We start from the raw sequence: 13661 nt of genomic DNA on the forward strand, positions 1-13661 counted from the left end.
AAATTGCAGGCCACTCAGGGGTTCCTGGGGACAAGGGTCTGGCACACAGCAGGTGCTGATAAATGTTTGTTAAATGGCTGAATGAAATCCTAACCACAAGTTTAGCCATAAATCAGAACAAATGAGCTCACACGGGGGCCAGGAATCTGAAGGTTCTTGCCTGAGAAAATGCTCTTGGGTTTGGTTCCTCAGGCAGTGTGTGTCTGCGAGTTGCTCCCTGACTGAGCTAAGGCCCCAAAACTGGTGACGAGTCATCCAGGTTTGCTACGACATCCCTGTTCCAAGTGGCAAGAGTCCTGGGACCTGTCTCGTGCTGGGGAGATTCTGCTTGTGGTCACTGGTGAGGGTCTGAGCTGATCTGGGTATATTCCTTCAGCAGAGCAAACCTGTAAAGTGTTTCTGTTGTAGTTCTAATGGTGCAAGGAGCAGCAGCTTTCTTTAATAAGCTGCCTTCTATGTGTCAAGACATACAGTGATTTTCAAGTGAGGGTAGAACCTTCCTCCTGGGGCAGAGTGTGTGTGGGCATCTGTGGTTGTCACAATGACTGGGTAGGAGTCTTATTGGGATGCTAATATCCTGCAATGCTCCAGACACACCTGTTCCATGAGAACTGCCCTGCTGAACAAGTCAATTGTGCCCCTGTTGAGAAATACTAAGTGAAACTTAAATTGAGAAACATAGAGAAACCTAAATTAGCCCTTACACTTATATTAGCTGTAATTTTCACAACAGCCCTGTAGAGGAGGTATTATTACTGCCATTCTAAAGACTGGATTTGGGGTATGGGGTCCTTTTCAGAGCCAGGTAAATGCAGATAGCAAGGATATTACATAGTGATTCTTGGCACCCCAAGGGAGATGGAAGAGAAGAATTTTGTTCTTTATTTGCAAAGCTAGACTCTGTTAAACAATTATAATCATAAAGAGCAGTAAGAGATCTTTAGTAAGGGGAGCCAGGCCTCCATTTGACACAGACTTTCATGTAGTGAATTCTAAATTATATGCGGAAATATATAAAGTTATAGACTTTATGTTCTCATCAAGGTCATAAAACTCAGAAAGACAAGTAAGGGGAACAAATGTATTTTTCCAATATATCTGTTGCCCTCCATGGATAAATAACACATTTGGATAACATGAAATAGGACTCAGATTCTTCAAAAAGACGCCAAAAGGAATTCCTTTTTTCTCTCCCCTATAATTTATCATCTTAAACCTCAGTCAGTCGTAATAATAAAAGCCATTCATATAATCTATTAAGATAGATTTAGCTGTTGTCAGACCCTGGTGACCCGGTCAGGACTTTTAGTGAAAAGTACTCTACTTTGACCGGCTTGTAAGAATTTTGATGGGTGTAAAAGCAAACAGCACCTTGATGATTCAGACAAAGGGATTTTCTTCCCCTTGGAGCTGTTTCTAGGAGAAAAATTGCCCTATTGTAACCCGAAAAACACCTGCCTACTTGGTGCTGTAGAGGTTGGAAGGGACCATTGCCTAGCTGACCACTAGAGGGCGCTCTGCCTCCATAACTGGGGCACAAGCCAACCCTTTGAGATGCAAACGATTTCAAGGGTGAACCACAATGCAAGGGCAATAAAGTGCAAAGCTTTGGGTTGGGTGAGACTTTAATGGGTGAGACTTTAATACAATCCAGAAAAGGAATAGAAGTCACAAGTGAACAATACTGTGGCTTGAATCACAGCCCTAAGAAAAGTATTCAATGCAGTATCAAGATTCTCTCATCTTTCCTTAATGAACCCTGAGCAGCATAGAGGGGAAAATATGCAAACCCATGCTTTTAAAATGTCTGGATTTGCTAAACCAACAAATGAAGAGTGGATGATTTGTAATACTACAATACTCTCCATTTCTTAGTGTGTGTGGGGGGGTTCCCTACCACATTTACATGTAACATAATCTGTGTAACACAATCTACATTGAATATGGGCAGCAACTCAAGTTTTGTGTTAAGTGGCCAACCTTCTGGAGATCATTGCTGTACCTGATCATGAAGATTCTGTGGTCATACACACCACGTGGCTTCCATCTAACAGGGACATTTGACATTCAAACCTTTCATGCCACTAGTGAGTGCCTATTAAATGTCCAGGTAATTTACCAGTAACAACAAATATCTATTGTTTCTTCTCCCCACTCATCTTTCTTTTAGTACAGAAGCTACAGTGATTGAGCCAGAAAATGACCCCAGAGGTAGTAGTGATAATAACTTGTTACTATTAGTGAGCATTTAATATTTCAGAACACAGTGCAAAATTCTTCATGTGCACTATCTTATTTAACCCTCGAAACAAACTTTCTGACATGTATTATCCCAGTTTTACATATGGGAAAATAGAGGGTCAGAAAAATTTAGTAAACAAGTCCTTACAGTAAGCTACAGAAATAGGATTTGAATCCAGGTCTCTTTAACTTCAAAGCCTGCGAACATAAACACTATGCCATTCTGCATCGTTTTCATTTCATGTTGGACCAGGATCCCTTGCTATCCAAGGCAATACCGTATTTCTGGGAACATTGTAAGCCATGCCATGAAAACCTGTTTCTTCCTCTATAAAATAGGAACAACAACAACAAAATCCTTTCTGTGGGGCTGTTGCAATGATTGGGGTTTATGGTGTAAGATGTCTATACAGTTCCTGACACCTAGAGGGTCCTTGATAAATGGATGCTTTAACTCTTATTACTAAAAATTCAATCTAGCATCTCACACTGTATGGCCTGTGGTTTTAAAGAATTAAGGCATATTCTAAGAACCTATCTTGCCATGAGAAAACAATTTTTGAACTGGGAAAGCAAGACTTATTTTTGCAGAAAATACAGGGATCCAATATGTAAGGAAAAGTTCCTGGATCCACATCAGAAATGAGATTTCTTTAAAAAATAAATAAATAAATAAAAGGATCCCCCGGAAACGCTCCAAGAACCTTCTCAAAACAAATCCATCCTTTCCAACACAAAACGATTCATTTCTCGTAGTCACTAATTACACGTTCTATTCAGCTGGTTGTATTGCAGGGACTTGGGCTTTCTTGGAGGGTGGCGGGGCGGTGTCTGCTTTAACAGCAGAAACCACCAAAGTTAGGCACAGCCATGTTACAAACCACCAGCTGCGGGACAAGCCGCGCTCATCGCCCCTGGCCACGCCCCGGAAGTGCGCGGAGCGGAAGGCGTAGCCGAACACCCGCCGACTCGACTCACCGTAGGTGAAGTAGGCCACTTCTGGTGGAAGTGAGACGTTGTGGAGCGTGTCGTCCTGCACGTGCTGGTCCACGTACACCTGGGCCTCGCTGGCCTTCAGGAAGGCCATGAATCTTGCGGTGAAGGAGGCCACGAAGATGGACAGCATTCCGAAATCCAGCAGGTTCCACAGCTGCAGCACGTACTCCCGCGGCCCCTCCTCCCAGATTTCCTTGCATTCGGACCAAATCATTCCTGCGGGAGATTGAGAAGGTCAGGCTTATTTTGCATTTCCGGGCGTGTGGGACCGTAGGGGGCACGGAGGGAACCAGGGTACAGATGTAAAGGTAGGTTCTTTGGAGCTGGGAACGTTGAGAGCCAGCAGCAACCGAAAACATGCCTTCAAAGGCAGATTTATAATCAGGAAATCCACAGCCGGCCAGAATTCGTGTCACCTGTCTCTCTGCTTGCAGATAAACCGTCTCCAGGTGTGAGGAGAGAGTTCTCATCCATTGATAGATTCTTAGAGGAAATACAGGATAAATGTAATGGCTGACATTTATATATTTTAAGAACTGGGAGGTTATAAGGAATCATCCAGTTCTAAACTAAGTATAACGAAACTGAGGTCCAGGAATGGGAAAGGGTTTTCTGAAGGTCCCACATATGTCCTAGAACCCAGTTCTCTTAACTCCCTGATTAGAATGCTTTCCTTTATATTTCTACAAATGTTTCAGTGAACATTAGTTTTGGGTTATTAGTTTTTCTTTTCCTTACTCTTTTATAACGTATTGGATTTTAAAGACGTATGTATGTCTTCACTGTTACATGTTGATGTAGAAGTCAACGAGATGTTGCTACTTCCCCCATCCCACCTCTAAGCCAGCCTCCTGAGGTAGCTGAGACTAACAACTGGGTGTGTATCCTTATATACCTGTACTATCCAGTATCGTAGCCACTAGTCACATGTGGATACTGAGCAATTGAAATGTGGCCAGTTAAATTGAGGGATGCCATATAAGTAGAATACACACCAGATTTCAAAGACCTTTTACAAAAAATGTAAAATATCCCAACAATTTAAAATCTGAAATGATATTTTAGATATACTGAGTTAAATGAAATCTCTTATTACTAATTTCATCTCTTTCTTTTTATAGTATGGCTATTAGAAAATTTTAAGTTAAATGTGTGGCTTGCCTTATATTTCTATTGAATATTGCTATTCTCTACCTTTATCTTCATTGATTATTAAATTAGTTTAGATTATTAAAAATTATTTGGTAACATTTTGAGCACCTACTATGTGTACATATTATATCTGTTATAATATATACTACACATTATGTACATGTATGTGTACATATTAACTCCCTCAAATCTTTGCAGTAACCCTATTAAGTACATTCTCTTATTATCCCAGTTTTACAGCTAATATTTCCTTAGACATAGTGAATTGTAACGTGCCCAGATAGGAGGCAGGAGATCTGAAATTTGAGTCCAGAAGGTCTCCCCCTAGAGTCCCATGCTCTTGACCACTATGCTCTTTGCTTCTCCAGGAAATAGGATTGAGCTGAAAGCAGATAATGAAGAAAAAACACTCTTGAATGTTTTCTAATTAACATCAGAGAGTTTACAGCTACTCAGATGTAGGAAAGATTTGATGCAGAACTAGCCCATTCTGTGTTACACCGTGCTACACTTCACCTGCATACTTAGAAGGTTAATATGGTAAAAGAATCAGTAACTGATTGGTTAGTGAAACAATTCCAGCTCATTGACCACATATCCCCTAAAGGTTAACACTGCCAGCCCCTCGGCCCTCCCCTGGCTCTCGTGCATCAGACATGATGGCCTGCCTTCCCAGGTTCCTCCTGCCTCTTCCACAGCTGTTTAGAGAAGTTGTGGTTTTGTGTGATGAAAAAGATTCTAAGGTCTGCATGTCTATCAAATTGGAGGGGGACAGCAGGAAGTGTCCCCAAACATTGCAGGTTTGTTTATAAGACTCCCCCCACCACACACACCTTGCTCCCCCCTTTTTTTCTTTAACAAAGCCATACTTCCCAAGCTTACACTTTGAAAATTTTTGTGGTAATTCAGTGAAGTAAAATTTCCTTAACAATGAAATGTACTTTCATCTGTGCCTGTTCAAATAGATATTTAAAATATGTTATTGGAAAAACCATTACAGGCTGGAAAAAATGTTTATTGCTTTCCTCTATGCCCCTGCCCCCCAATTAAAATTCCTAATGTCTTAGTGGAACTGCTTTTTGCTGAGCACTAGGAGAATTACAGGCTATCAATTATTTTAATTCAGGAAGCCCTGGGTTCAGTTTTACCTTGTCACTCTTACTGGGTATGTGACCTTCGATAAGTCCCTTGATTTTCTTGAGGCTTTGGGGTAATTTCCAGCACTAAAAGCTCTGTGAATCTGAAATGCAAATTATTTACAGTAAACTGACTTTTCTGACCAATACAGAGGCTCCTCATTGGGCATTGCAAATCACTTCCTCCGTGGTCCAATGCCCACATCAGTCTTCCTAGATTTACATATTAACTTACCCAGACTAATTTAAATTATTCCAAGTCCATGAGTAAAAGTAGCATGGGCCCAAGGGTTTGAGCAGCAGGAATGCTTAATTAAAAAAGAAATGTGTGAAATTAAGTACTTCAGTGAGTGAAATTTGGTCCCCTGCTTCCAGGGTGCTGAGGGTAGTTCAGCATTTTATATCCAACCTGAGCCCTCTGGACTTTTGCCTCTAGCATGTTACTCAGACGAGTATATAGAGCCCAGGGGCTTAGAGAGTAAGGATGTTGGGCAGTGGAGCCTCCTTCAGGCAAACTCCCCTTCACTGCGGGATGCCTGGAGCGCAGAGAGCATGGTCACTGGTAATTAATGAGGATGACTAGCAGAGGAGCAGGTTGGGAAATGCTGGGAGGCCTTAAGGGAAATGAGTAGCTTTATTTAGGCAGCTTCTAAGTAGCGGTATGCAGGCTGCTGAGATGGGGCTTGACAGTTCAAAAGGTGGTTCATTCCCATCCCTGCCTCAGATGCTTTTCTGAAGGGATCCCCCTTCAAAGTCCTGTGAGACTTAACTGTGTGCATTCCTTAAATGGTCATAGCCCCTTCCTCTACATAGGGCTTCTCTACACTGTCCCAACGCCCCCTAACCACATCTTGGGAGGCTTGTCTGTTGTTTTGGGTCAACTTCTGATCATTGGGTCAGGATATAGGTGTTCTGTTAACTCACAGGTGGGAGACTATCCCTAGAAGCCCTCAATCCTCAGGCCCTAACATCCAAACACCATGTCAGTGGCAGGTCCTTTGCAACACATCTGGACCTCACACACATTCAGGGTTCATTTGTTTTCCAGGCAAGGAGATGGTATTAATAGATGCAAAAATTTTCTAAGAAAGCTCATCTCCATCTCTAATTTTAGTAGCTAACCATTGTTGAGTACCTGCTAGGTGCCAGGCCCTGTGCTAAACACTTTTCCAACACTAAAGCTTCCTTACAGCTTGATAGGTACTGACTATAATTATCTCTACTTTACAGATGAACAGACTCGTGTATGAAGATGGCAAGTAAATTATCCAAAGTCACACAGGCAGTTCAGGACCTTCTTTCCACTGTGCTGTTGCTCACCATGCCCTCTACTAGGCACAGACTTACTCTCACTGGTCAGGACCTCATTTACCACTTAACGGACAGTGTTGAGCTCTGACTTTGTGCCAGGCACCATTCTGGGGATAACACAACCAAGAAGATGCTATCCCTTCCCCAGCAAGCTCGGTCTAGTGCTGGAGACAGATGTGTCCACAAACAGTAGTGCTATAGGGTGACAGATGCTGTAATAAAAACGTCCAGGGGACTGTTTGTGGATACACAGTGATAAGAGCAGTCAGTATTATAATCATGAGACCCAGCAGAGTGCCTGGCATAACATATATCTGTTGACTGAATGAAGGAGGAGACACCTGGCATGAGGAACCAGGAGGTAGCAGGGGCTGAGAGGTGTTCCACATGGTGGCTGTGCATGTGAGGGCGAACAGGCCATGCCATTGTAGGGGACTGCAAGAGGCTTAGTATGGCTTCGGGTTTGTGGGGGTTCGGGTTGGGGCTGGAGGTCGGCAGCAGGGAGGCTTAGTGAAGGCCCCGTAGATCCTGAAAGGCCCTCCTTCAGGCCATGAGGAGGAGGCTGGGTGTCCCCCTAAGCTAGTTAGCTCCTAGAGGTGATAAGTGGAGCAGCAACGTGGTCTGACTTGCTGGGAGAAATTTTGGCAGGTCGCCTGCAGTAGTCTACTTGGAAATCTTACCTAGATAAATGAGGAGACCATCAAAAGAATGATTTAGGTGAGGAACACAGCCCATTTGATTTTGCAGTTTTATTCTTGGTCAAACCTAGATGTGTGATTCTGGAGCTAAGACTTAGCACTGCCCTCGAAGAGTTTGTAATCCTTGGTGGGTCACGTGAGTGACCAGCTTGATCCTCACAGTTTACACATGTGAAAGCTGAAATTCAGAGAGGCAGAGCCACCGAGGAAGAAGGGACACAGTCAGGACTGGGCTTCTTGATAACCAGTCCCAATCTCTTTCCTTCTCTCCCTCTCTTTAAGTGTATTTTTCTACTGTGCTAGGCATTTACATCTTACTCCATCAATTGAGCTTTCAACTGGGGCATCTGTTTAAGAAAACACTGCCAGGTTCTCTGTAAGAATTGGGTTGAGAGAGTTTTCATGACATAATTCTCTTCCTAGATGGAGAAATGACATGCTTGGTGAAGAGGCTTCCTGCCCTCCAAGCTCCATGGCTTTGTGCGAACCACTAATGTTGTCTTAGTCCTCTGGTGAGCGTCTGTATAGACACACTCTCCAAGTCACAAGCTGTATTATAAGCTCTTTCCTCTACCCCAGAGTGGCTGCTCATGATACAGGCAAGAAAGATATATTCCTATGGTATGAACTGATGTTGGAGATTCTCCAGGCAAAAGGATCTGTGATCTCTGGTTCATTTGGTCCTCCCCAAAGCAAGTTGTCTTACAGCTCTGGAGGACACACACGTCTGCTAGCAAATTCACCCCTCCTTCCTCAGTCAGGCTCTTCTCTTGGCTTCCTTTTTTTTTTTTTTTTTAAGTTTTTTAAAAATTAATTAATTAATTAATTTAAAAAAATTTATTTGTTTGCACCAGGTCTTAGTTGTGGCTCATCTGCTCCTTAGTTGTGGCACGTGGACTCCTTAGTTGTGGCAGGCAGGCTCCTTAGTTGTGGTTCATTGGCTCCTTGGTTCTGGCACGCAAACTTAGTTGCGGCATGCATGTGGGATCCAGTTCCCTGACCAGGGATCCAACCCGGGCCCCCTGCATTGGGAGCATGGAGTCTTAACCACTGTGCCACTGAGGAAGTGCCTCTTGGCTTCCTTCATACTGTGTCCTGGTTTTTCTTCTACCTTTGCATGTGGTCTTAGGCTCCTTGTGGCTTCCACCTCCTCTGTCCCTGCTTTAAATCTCCTGCATTTACAATCTAGAAGTTTCTAAAAATTCTGCTAGTAATCAAGTAAAGCATCTGGAGTTCAGGAAGAATATATTTCTGATTGGGTTTGACCCTTCCACAGAATTGTACAGCAGAAGAGGAACAACCTACATATCCAGTAGGGGTTTGGGGAAGTAATAGAGTATTGTCACACTATGTGGCCATTGAGAGAGGGCCTTGGGAAAACCAGATACCTACATGGAGCAAGAGCTACCAGAAGATGAAAAGAATCAACTACAATTTGCATGATTAGAGAAATATTAATATTAATTGAGACAGGCTGGAAACAAAGGAAAGTGTGTAGTATTTATTGTCAGAGATGTTAACTGTTAGGAAGAAAAAGAGAAGGGAGAATAGGAGGGCAGTGAGGGTGGACAAACTTGCAATTTTAAACAGGTTGGTTAAAAAAGTCTTCACTTTGAGAAGGAGACTTTTTTCTTTTTTTTTCATTCTCAGTTTCTTCTTTTTTTAAAATTTATTTATTTATTTATTTAACATCTTTATTGGAGTATAATTGCTTTATAATGTTGTGTTAGTTTCTGCTGTATAACAAAGTGAATCAGCTATACATATACATATATCCCCATATCTACTCCCTCTTGTGTCTGCCTCCCACCTTCCCTATCCCACCCCTCTAGGTGGTCGCAAAGCACCGAGCTGATCTCCCTGTGCTATGCGGCTGCTTCCTACTAGCTATCTATTTTACATTTGGTAGTGTATATATGTCCATGCCACTCTCTCACCCAGCTTACCCTTCCCCCTCCCCATGTCCTCAGGTCCATTCTCTATGACTGCATCTTTATTCTTGTCCTGTACCTAGGTTCTTCAGAACCATTTTTTTTTAGATTTCATATATATGTGTTAGCATACGGTATTTGTTTTTCTCTTTCTGACTTACTTCACTCTGTATGACAGACCCTAGGTCCATCCACCTCACTACAAATAACTAAATTTTGTTTCCTTTTATGGCTGAGTAATATTCCATTGTATATATGTGCCACATCTTCTTTAGCCACTCATCTGTTGATGGACGCTTAGGTTGCTTCCATGTCCTGGCTATTGTAAATAGTGCTGCAGTGAACATTGTGGTACATGACTCTTTTTTTTTGCATTAAAAAAAAATATATTTATTTATTATTGACTGTGTTGGGTCTTCGTTGCTGCACATGGGCTTTCTCTAGTTGCGGTGAATGGGGGCCTCTCTTTGTTGCAGTATGTGGGCTTCTCGTTATGGTGGCTTCTCTTGTTGAGGAGCACGGGCTCTAGGTGCATGGGCTTCAATAGTTATGGCACACGGGCTCAGTAGTTGTGGCGCATGGGCTTAGTTGCTCCGTGGCATGTGTGATCTTCCCAGACCAGGGCTCAAACCCATGTCCCCTGCATTGGCAGGTGGATTTTTAACCACTGCTCCACCAGGGAAGCCTGTGGTACATGACTCTTTTTGAATTATGGTTTTCTCAGGGTATATACCCAGTAGTGGGATTGCTGGGTCATATGGTAGTTCTATTTTTAGTTTTTTAAGGAACTTCCATACTGTTCTCCATAGTGGCTGTATCAATTTACTTTCCCACCAACAGTGCAAGAGGGTTCCCTTTTCTCCACACCCTCGCCAGCATTTATTATTTCTAGATTTTTTGATGATGGCCATTCTGCCAATGAGGTGATACCTCATTGTAGTTTTGATTTGCATTTCTCTAATGATTAATGATGTTGAGCATTCTTTTATGTGTTTGTTGGCAATCTGTGTATCTTCTTTGGAGAAATGTCTATTTAGGTCTTCTGCCCATTTTTGGATTGGGTTATTTGTTTTTTGGATATTGAGCTGCATGAGCTGCTTGTATAATTTGGAAATTAATCCTTTGTCAGTTGCTTCATTTGCAAATATTTTCTCCCATTCTGAGGGTTGTCTTTTGGTCTTGTTTATGGTTTCCTTTGCTGGGCAAAAGCTTTGAAGTTTCATTAGGTCCCATTTGTTTATTTTTGTTTTTATTTCCATTTCTCTAGGAGGTGGGCCCAAAAGGATCTTGCTGTGATTTATGTCATAGAGTGTTCTGCCTATGTTTTCCTCTAAGAGTTTGATAGTGTCTGGCCTTACATTTAGGTCTTTAATCCATTTTGAGTTTATTTTTGTGTATGGTGTTAGGGAGTGTTCTACTTTCATTCTTTTACATGTAGCTGTCCAGTTTTCCCAGCACCACTTATTGAAGAGGCTGTCTTTTTTCCATTGTATATTCTTGCATCCTTTATCAGAAATAAGGTGACCATATGTGCGTGGTTTTATCTCTGGGCTTTCTATCCTGTTCCATTGATATATGTATCTGTTTTTGTGCCAGTAGCATACTGTCTTGATTACTGTGGCTTTGTAGTACAGTCTGAAGTCAGGGAGCCTGATTCCTCCAGCTCCATTTTTCTTTCTCAAGATTGCTTTGGCTATTTGGAGTCTTTTTTGCTTCCAAACAAATTGTGAAATTTTTTGCTCTAGTTCTGTGAAAAATGCCATTGGTATTTTGATAGGGATTGCATTGACTCTGTAGAGTGCTTTGGGTGGTAGAGTCATTTTCCCAATGTTAATTCTTCCAATCCAAGAACATGGTATATCTCTCCATCTATTTGTATCATCTTTAATTTCTTTCATCAGTGTCTTATAGTTTTCTGCATACACGTCTTTTGTCTCCTTAGGTAGGTTTCTTCCTAGGTATTTTATTCTTTTTGTTGCAATGGTAAATGGGAGTTTTTCCTTGATTTCTCTTTCAGATATATTGTCATTAGTATATAGGAATGCAAGAGATTTCTGTGCATTAATTTTGTAACCTGCTACTTTACCAAATTCATTGATTAGCTCTAGTAGTTTTCTGGGAGCATCTATAGGATTCTCTATGTATAGTATCATGTCATCTGCAAACAGTGACAGTTTTGCTTCTTTTCCAATTTGGATTCCTTTTATTTCTTTTTCTTCTCTGATTGCTATGGCTAAAACTTCCAGAGCTGTGTTGAATAATAGTGGTGAGAGTGGGCAACCTTGTCTTGTTCCTGATCTTAGTGGAAATGGTTTCAGTTTTTCACCATCGAGAACGATGTTGGCTGTGGGTTTGTCCTATATGGCCTTTATTATTTTGAGGTAAGTTCCCTCTGTGCCTACTTTCTGGAGGATTTTTATCATAAATGTGTGTTGAATTTTGTCGAAAGCTTTTTCTGCATCTATTGAGATGATCATATGTTTTTATCCTTCAATTTGTTAATATGGTGTATCACGTTGATTGGTTTGCATATTTTGAAGAATCCTTGCATTCCTGGGATAAACCCCACTTGATCGTGGTTTGGGATCCTTTTAATGTGCTGTTGGATTTGTTTGCTAGTATTTTGTTGAGGTTTTTTGCATCTATGTTCATCAGTGATATTGGCCTGTAGTTTTCTTTCTTTGTGACATCTTTGTCTGGTTTTGGTATCAGGGTGATGGTGGCCTCGTAGAATGAGTTTGGGAGTGTTCCTCCCTCTGCTGTATTTTGGAAGAGTTTGAGAAGGTTAGGTGTTAGCTCTTCTCTAAATGTTTGATAGAATTCGCCTGTGAAGCCATCTGGTCCTGGGCTTTTGTTTGTTGGAAGATTTTAAATCACAGTTTCAATTTCAGTGCTTGTGATTGGTAGAAGGAGACTTTTGAACATAGACCTGAGCAAGTGAGGGAGTGCTTCCCATGGGAAGAAATCTTAGGCAGAGGGGACAGCCTAAGCTAAGTTTCTGAGGCAGAAACCATTTGAAGCAAGGAAGCCAGTGGGGCTGAAAGAGAGTGAATGAGGTGGGAGGTGATGGGAGATGAGGGCATAGAGGTGGGGTAGAGAGGTGGAGGGCTTTGTAAGCCTTTATAGTGACATTGACTGTCATGCTGAGGGAGAATGTGATATCACTGAAGAGTTTTGAGGCAAAGAGTGACAAAACCTGATTACATTTTTAGTGGATCTCTAGCTCCTATGCTGAGCATCTACTGAGGCACAGGGTGGGAAGGGCAGAAGCAAGGACACCTGGACAAGGCCATTCGTCTCTTAGTGGTCAACCTCTCTGTCCATCACGACCAGTTTGAACTTGTTAGAGTCCTAAAGTCCTGCTCAGCTCTAGGGCTGCTCCTGGTGACAAGGGAGTCATGGTTTGTGTAGCCAGTCTGTCCAAAGGACTGCATTTATGAGTCATGGGGAAGAGAACTGTGTGTTGTGTTTCTAGCTGCTCCAAGGCCTTCCTGGCAGTGCCTGGGAGTAGCATGTGAGGACTCCTTCAGTAAGGGCCTGATACTATTTCAAGCCTCTCTGTGTCTGAGCAGAGTATATCAGGTTGTGGACCTTAGGGTGTGCCAGCACAAAGAACACAGTGAACACAGTGCTCAATGTCTTCCTCTTAAAAGTTGTTATTATTAGCAGTATTTTATAATTAAAGAGCTCCAGAAAATAGAGACAGGATAATATTAGTCTTATTTTATAGCTGCTTCCCCAGTATCTGGCACAGTGCCTGGTACATAACACAATGCTTAATAACTACAAAATATGGAGAAAAAATTGAGAAAATAGAAACAGCACTATCAGAAAACTTGCACGTTGTACTCAGCACTGCATTTACCAATCTACCTGCTCTGTGCCCTCAACTCCACCTTCCTCCTGTTAGAGTAGATGAAGTGTCCACACTCCTCCTAAGGGCAAGTCCTCTGCTTGCCTGCTGGATCCCATCCCCTCTTGCTGCTCAGGAACTTTGCATCCAAAGTCAGTGGTCAAGTCTCAGGCAGCATGTTACTTGATCTGTCAGCAACACTCGACATAAGTGATCACTGCCTGGATCTTGACACAGTGACTTTGGTTGGCTTCTGGGACACCACTCTCTTATCTCAGTCTCCTCTGCTGGGTAAGATACTTCTCATTTTCCCATCCTTGAAATATTGCTGTGCCCGAGGGCT

The 13661-nt window shown here is 42.2% G+C and overlaps 1 protein-coding gene across 5 annotated transcripts in view; it reads right to left on the minus strand.

Annotated features, from left to right (window-relative positions):
* The window catches only part of TRPC7 (transient receptor potential cation channel subfamily C member 7), a 124410-nt gene that overhangs the window by 33721 nt on the left and 77028 nt on the right, over positions 1-13661 (minus strand). For all 5 annotated transcript variants that reach the window (XM_060093392.1, XM_060093397.1, XM_060093396.1 and 2 more), the window contains one exon: positions 3220-3453. In XM_060093392.1, coding sequence (XP_059949375.1) covers positions 3220-3453 — 234 coding nt within the window. The remainder of the gene's footprint in view (positions 1-3219; positions 3454-13661) is intronic.

Source organism: Mesoplodon densirostris, chromosome 3 (assembly GCF_025265405.1).
Source record: "Mesoplodon densirostris isolate mMesDen1 chromosome 3, mMesDen1 primary haplotype, whole genome shotgun sequence".
Taxonomy (NCBI): Eukaryota; Metazoa; Chordata; class Mammalia; order Artiodactyla; family Ziphiidae; genus Mesoplodon; species Mesoplodon densirostris.